The sequence below is a fragment of the Impatiens glandulifera genome, chromosome 4, assembly GCF_907164915.1.
Source record: "Impatiens glandulifera chromosome 4, dImpGla2.1, whole genome shotgun sequence".
Classification (NCBI taxonomy): domain Eukaryota; kingdom Viridiplantae; phylum Streptophyta; class Magnoliopsida; order Ericales; family Balsaminaceae; genus Impatiens; species Impatiens glandulifera.
The window spans coordinates 54465409-54473226 of NC_061865.1; the positions used below are offsets into that span (position 1 = coordinate 54465409).

Consider the following 7818-nt stretch of genomic DNA (forward strand, 5'->3'; position numbering starts at 1 on the left):
ATATTAATAATGAAAACTATCAATTACTCTTCTCATTTCATTTAGACAAATGATTTTAAAAAATAATACATATATCCTGTATAACTGTAGAAAAAATAAACATTAACTTTTGAAAAGTAAAATGACGAATGCCACAAGCATCCACTACAACAAATACATATTCGGCGACGCTTAAAAAGTTTTATCTATCGATGCATAAATCCGTCGCTACTGATTTCCGACGTGTAATCTTGCATCACCCAGTGAATAGTATTAGCGACGCATAATTATGCGCCGGTAAATTTAAATTCATTGTCGCCAAACCTATTTTATTTTAGAATTTTATTTAATCAAATCCTAGAAATTTTTTTAGCGATTTTTTAAAACTTCTTTTTAAGCATAATTTTTTTTTTTACTGTTCAAAATAGGATGGTTTAGGCAAACTTAGAAAACAACATTTTGTCTATTTCCAAAGATGAAAACTATTAGAAAAAACTCATAATTAATTAAATGAAATTGAATAATTTTGACAATTTCTCACAAATACATTTTCTTTAGATAAACATATGCATAATCTAATCACGGAACATACAATATTACTTTTTTTTCAACGTCCCATTTGAATGTTTCATCTCCACTTACCTAACAATAAAACGAAAAATATGCTTGCACAAGGTCAACCTAGCTAACATGAAGGATCAGGTAAATAATTTTCAAATTTAACACAAAAAAACTATATAAAACTTTTCTCTTTTAAGAAATTATTTAATAGCTTTAAGTCCCCAAATTCAGTTGAAAAGGAAAAGAAACCAAGAATAATTCAATGGTTCAATCCAATTCATTTCATTTTTACAATAATGTGTTGTTGTTTGTCATTAATGGCAGGTTCCATTTCTGCATCTTTTGATGATTTAGCCTCAACTTATGCAACTCTTTTCCAATCAATTCCTATTATTTTACTCTAACCAGCTTTGTTTTGGAAAATTAACCATTAAAAGCTTTTGTGAACTTTGGAAGAAACAAAAAACAGAGGATGACAGACCTTTTTAATGCCTATAAGGGAGAAGACACATCATATCCTTCTGATCTTCCACATAAAGAGATTTAAACATTTGGAGAACATCAGTGAAACACAAGCAAAAAAAATGCTCACCAACGAACAAACATGATATAAAATATAATTAAAGGTTTTATACATATATTGATATAAGTTCTTGTAGCAGAGAGCAATATTACTAATTATGATGATTATGTCTCTAGCTATTAGTTGTAAGCATGTAAAGACATTAGTATTATTATTTAATAGACACGATCGAAGCTGCAACTTATTTAATAGACACGAAAACAATAATAATAATATGTTGCAGATTAAGCAGCCCTGAAAAGGAGGAACACTTACACAGTAAGATGAGAAATCAGCCAACCATATATACTTTTATCATTAGTAATCATAACAGAACAAATCATACTTCCTCATTAATACTCCTCAATCTTCTGATCCATCAACATCTTCTTCATTCATGTTCTCTAGTCTCTTTTCTTGTGTTTCTTTCTGTGTGTACAAATTAATAATAATGCAGTAAACTTAACTTAAAGAGCTTAATTTATAAGGAAGAAACCAACACAAAATAAAATAGAAATAGAGAGGGAGAGAGCACCTTGATATGACGCAATGCAGCGTTAATGTCACCTTTCCAAGTATCCTTTACATTTACTTGTTTTTCTCTATCATTATCATAATAGAGTCTGATCAGCATTGGTGAATCCAAATAGCCGGGACAGAGTGCCTCTAGCTTGGGGCAGTCTGATACAGTGAGATCTTCTAGTGATGGCAAGGACCAAGTATAAGCAACATCACAAAAGCTCCTCAAAGCTGATAGATCTTTGAAGTACAATTTATTAAGGAGTGGAAAGAAATCACTTCCTCTTCCTCCAGCCTTATCATCATCATCCTCTATTATTAATTCCTCCTTTTTCTTCATCACCACTTCAAACATTGGACATTCTTTAATATCTAGACTCTCAAGGTGATTGGCAGCGACTCTACCTATATTCTCCGAAAACAAATATCGCAATTTCCCACATCCAACAACTCTCAGGAATGTCAAGTTTTGAAATAAAAGCACTCCTAGTCCTGGCTGATTGATTTCGTAGATATGTAATAAATTGCTTAAATTATTCAACAACAACCATTTTAATACAGGAAATATATTATGATGATGATGATCATGTCCTTCTCCTTGTCTCCCTCCCTCTTTCCATCCTACTATATAATTTATCTTTGGCAATTCTTTTATAAACAACATATCTAAGCAAGGAAACCAAACCTGCATACAAAATAATTTCATTTATAAATCAGATATATATAGTTAATCAGGGAAATCTCCATATTACAATAATATTTCTACTTTAATTTAATTTACCTTACCCTCCCCTCCCTTCTTCCATTAATTTTTATCTAATTACACACTCTACTTGTTTTTCTCATGTATCAATCAGATCAGATCCTCTCTTTGTATACTACACATATATAATCCTATAAACTATATTATTAGTTATTAATTCAGTACTTTTTATTAATAAAGTTATTCCCTAATTAATTATACTACCCTAAGATTAACTAAGAACGATTTTCCATTTACTATTACCTCATCATGATCAAATAGTGTTCTTTGCTGTGACTTTTCCTCTTCACCGTCCAAATTGTTGATGTTCATGACAAAACTCGTTAATTTGTCTAAGTATGCGATATTCAATGACTTCAAATTAGGGAATTCAATTGCTTTTTTTGACTCCTCGTCAACACCCGTCGACACTCCTATTAGTCCCTTCAACATTTTGCAATTTTTAATGGATACAATTTCAAGATGAGAAATACTCATCAAGAAGCTCTCCGAGAAGACATATCTTAAGTTGTCACAACTACGAATGTACAACTTGTTTAGGGATGGAGCCACGATGTGCAAAGTTTCAATATTTGGAATAGATGAGATATCCAAAACCTCCAAGCAAGGTATTTCTACCTACAAAATAACAAATATAATTAAAAATTACTCACATGGATAGAATATGTAATTGTTTTCTTCTCGAATTAATTAGTTGATCATTTTCTTTTATAATTGTGTACATTCTAATCATGAAATTTATATTCGTACCTTAATTGAAAAGATAAATTGTTTCATTTCTTTTAGATTTAATGTTTTTTAGTTATGAAAATAAATCGTTTATTCCCTTGCAAAAGCATTTCAGCAAGTCACGAATATCTAGAGTTTCCAAAACTTTGAATTCAATTTTCCTGATTTATTCATCCTCATCAGAAATATTAACAATTTCTTCCATCATTTCACATTTTTTAAGAACAAGAATTTGAAGATTTTGTGACGCCTCTTCCTATACACATATATAATCCTATAAATTATGGTATTACTTATTCATCAAGTACTTTTTATTAATAATGTTATTCCTAATTTAATTATACTACCCTAAAATTAACTAAGAACAAATTTCCACTTACTATTACCTCATCATGATCAAATAGTGTTCTTTGCTGCGACTTTTCCTTTTCATCGTCCAAATTGTTGATGTCAATCACAAAACCTGTTAATTTGTCTAAGGATGCGAGATCCAATCTCTTCAAATTAGGGAATTCAATTGATTTTTTCGACTCCTCTTCTACACCTGTCGACACTCCTACTAGTCCCTTCAACATTTTGCATTTTTTAATGATTAATTTTTCAAGATGAGAAATACTCACCAAGAAGCTCTCCGAGAAGACATATCTTAAGCTGTCACAACTATCAATGTAAAACTTGTTTAGGGATGGAGCCACGATGTGCGAAGTTTCAATATTTGGAATAGATAAAATATCCAAAACCTCCAAGCAAGGTATTTCTACCTACAAAATAATAAATATAATTAAAAATTACTCACAATAATATGTAATTGTTTTCTTCTTGAATTAATTAGTTGATCATTTTATTTTATAACTAAAAATTGTACATAGTGATAATGAAATTTCCACTTACAAAATAATAAATATAATAAAAAAAATTACTCATATCGATAGAACATGTAATGTTTTCTTCTTGAATTAATTAGTTGATCATTTTTTTAAACTAAAACTTGTGTACATTGTAATCATAAAATTTATATATATTCCTACCTTAATAGGAAAGATAAATTGTGTAAATCCTTTAGCTTCAATGTTTATAGTTATGAAAATAAATCTCATTTATTCTCATGCAAAAACATTTAGGCCAAGAATCAAGATAAGTCCCGAATCTCTAAAGTTTCCAAAGATTTAAACTCAATTTTATGATTTGTTCATCCTCGTCACAAATATTAACTATCTCTTCCATCATTTCACATTTTTGAAGAAAAAGAATTTGAAGATTTTTGAGATGCCTCTTCCTATACACATATATAATCCTATAAATTAAATTATACTTATTGATCTAGTACTTTTTATTAATAAAGTTATTCCCAATTTAATTATTCTACTATAAAATTAGCAAATAACAAATTTATACTTACTAATACCTCATTATGACCAAATAGTTTTTTTTGCTGCGACTTTTTCTCTTCATCGTCCAAATTGTTGATGTCCATGACATAACTCGTTAATTTGTCTAAGGATGCGAGCTCCAATCTCTTCAAATTAGGGAATTCAATTGATTTTTTTGACTCCTCTTCTACACCCTTCGACACTCCTATTAGTCCCTTCAACATTTTGCATTTTATAATGGATAAATTTTCAAGATGAGAAATACTCATCAAGAAGCTCTCCGAGAAGACATATCTTAAGCTGTCACAACAATTAATGTGCAATTTGTTTAGGGATGGAGCCACGATGTGCAAAGCTTCAATATTTGGAATAGATAAGATATCCAAAACTTCCAAGCAAGGTATTTCTACCTACAAAATAATAAATAAAAATAAAAATTACTCACACATTGATAGAATATGTAATTTTTTTCTTCTTGAATTAATTATTTGATCATTTTCTTTTATAACTAAAAGTTGTACATAGTAATAATGAAATTTATATGTGTGCGTACCTGTGTTGGAAAGATAAAATTCTTTAGTCCTTTTAGCTCCAATGTTTTTAGCTTATGAAAATAAATTTCATTTATTCCCTTGCAAAAACATTCCATTCTAGACAAATAATGAAGCTTAAGAGTTTCCAAAGCATTGAACTCAATTTTATTGAGTTGTTCATCCTCGTCGCAAATATTAACCATCTCTTCCATCATTTCACAATTTTGAAGAACAAGAATTTGAAGATTTTTCAGATGCCTCAACGTAGAACATAAGTGCCTCATTTGATTGCATTCATATATTTCGATACACTGCAAATAGCGCCCAAGTCCATTGATCTCTTCTATTTTAGAAATCTGCGATTCTGACTGTGGGAAAAGAGTAATAACTGATCCACAATTTTTAAGAACAACTTCTCTCAATGATAGAAAACTGTTTAAATGCATTTTCTCCCACATGCCAAGATCATTGCTTATAAATAAATTTGTAATGCCCTTTTCTATTAAGATCCCAAGTTCATATAAGAAACTGGTGGTATTGTTTTTATCATTCTCCAACCAAAGTTGTCTTTTCCCACTTTCAAATTGAGTATTTCTCTCATATTCTCCTCCCATTCTTACCTTAAATTGTTCCAATAACGCCGAAGAAGAAAATAGTCTAACACCTCTCGGCACTTGTTCAATGTTGGGTACCTCCAGTTCCAATTTCCACAATTTATGTAAGCAATTTAACTCATCGAGACCTGCTGCATTATTGTCTCCACCATTAACGTCTTCTTTTTGTAGCCTCCAATCTTGAAAGCCCTCCCACATGTACAATTCTTGTAGATTAGTAAGCTTCGAAAGAACACCATTGATTATGAAACATTTGCATTGAGTTAAATCCAACAATCTTAAGTTTGTTAACTCACTTATTTCATATGGCAAATCTTTTATGGTTGAATCTCGAAAGCTAAGAACTTCCAAGCAACTAAGATTTCGAATAAAAGATACATTGGTTGTCATATTCAAACTCAATCTTACTAAAGATAACATCTTCAGCTTGGCTAAGTGTGGAAAATAAGAGAATAATGGAAACTCAATAATCAAGCTGCCAAAGCCGACTATATCTAGAACTTTGAGATTATCCGCCCCTTGAAATAAATTTCCTGATATTTTAATATTTGATTCGTAAAAACGTGAACTATCTGAACCATATTCAAACCGTATTAGTTCCAATTTTGAGCCTCCAAGTTCCATTCTATCTGAGACTTTTATATCTTTCTCATTCGATAATATAGAAATATTCTTAATGTGTGAACTAAAGACAATCTCTTGTTCATGCACACCATGGCACGCTAGAAAACTAAAACCGTTCTGTTCTTGTTTTGCAATTGAGATTCCCACATCTCTCACCACATCATGCATCTTCACTACACGGTTTTTGTCATCGTCATTGCCATATTCAACCTTTATCAGCAAATTTTTCATTATTAAGTTGTCAACAACAGTGTGCACACCAACACTTATTTCTTTTGGGTCACTCGTATCTTTGAAGAGATTCAATCCCGTTGCATAACGGTACAGAGTTTCAACAGGAATATATGCGTCTTCTTGGAATAAGCAGCAGAGTAAAAACAAGAACCTTTCAATGTGTCCTTCTAAGAAGTCGTAACTTGTCTTCAAAATCTCATATATCACATGGTCATGTTCATGGTGTTTCTTCAACCGGTTTAGCATATTAAGCCATTGATGTGTGCCTTTTTCGATGAGAGCGCCTCCTGCTACATTAAGCGCAAGGGGAAGTCCTTTACATTCATCAACAATTTCTCTTGCTATTTCATTCTTTCGATAGAAATCACTATCAACAATCTTTAGATCAACTTTTTTCTGAAACAAATTCAAGGCTTCTTCAGGTGACAATAACTCAAGAGGGAATTCTTGTTTGATGTTCCGTTCACCTAACCATAAACCTTGGGTTCTAGATGTGTATATAATTTTACAGCAACACCCAACAACATCTGATTTTGTTAATGGAAAACCTTTGGCATTTAAATCAAATTCTTCCCAAACATCATCCAACAAGACAACAACTCTTTTGTTACTTAAAGCATTTCGTAAACGTTCTGCTCTTACAATCTCACCATCTACGTCTTTAAGCGAAAACCCTAACATCTCTGCGACTTCTTGTTGGATAGCATTGAAATTGGGACTACTAGAGACAGTAGTAATAATTTGAATAGTAAATAAAGGCTTATGGAAGTCTTGTACCTTTTGGAGAGCTTGCTTAGCGAGAGTGGTCTTTCCAATCCCTCCCATTCCGCATATCCCTATTAACATTGTCTTTTCGTCCCGTAACTTCTCAATGACGTCTTCCATGATCTGACTTCGGCTGTCGAAATCACGAGCATCTCCATTGTAATTGCGCATATTTATGGGTGGCATGGGTAAGGCGTGACCCGTGTGTGGCAACTCACCACCAGATTGAAGAAGCTGAATAATAACGAGAGATAACTTCTTCCCTTTCCTGCCCAAAGAAAAGCGCAGGCTTATATTAGGACACCATTTGATGGAGAAACACCCTTTTCGAAGCTCTGCCTTATCATTGATAAGACTTTCTGCTTCTACAACTATTCCGTCTGCATTCACAATCCACAACTTGACAATTTCACCCAGGGTGTTCTGCTTCCTCATTTCTGCATCTTCCCTTGCTTGTACATCGTTTTTCATTGCTTTTAGTTTTTCTAGTTGAGTTTGGAGATCTTGAAAGTTATTGTGGAAGCAGAAGAGATAGCCAAGTTCTCGTTGAATTGGCTTAATCAGC

General features: G+C 32.0%; 1 protein-coding gene across 1 annotated transcript; it reads right to left on the minus strand.

Annotated features, from left to right (window-relative positions):
• Positions 1-4991: 4991 nt before the first annotated feature.
• LOC124935415 (probable disease resistance protein At1g61300) lies at positions 4992-7818 on the minus strand. Its single transcript, XM_047475849.1, has one exon. It carries the CDS (start codon positions 7722-7724, stop codon positions 4992-4994), a length of 2733 nt encoding a protein of 910 aa, XP_047331805.1. The 5' UTR covers positions 7725-7818.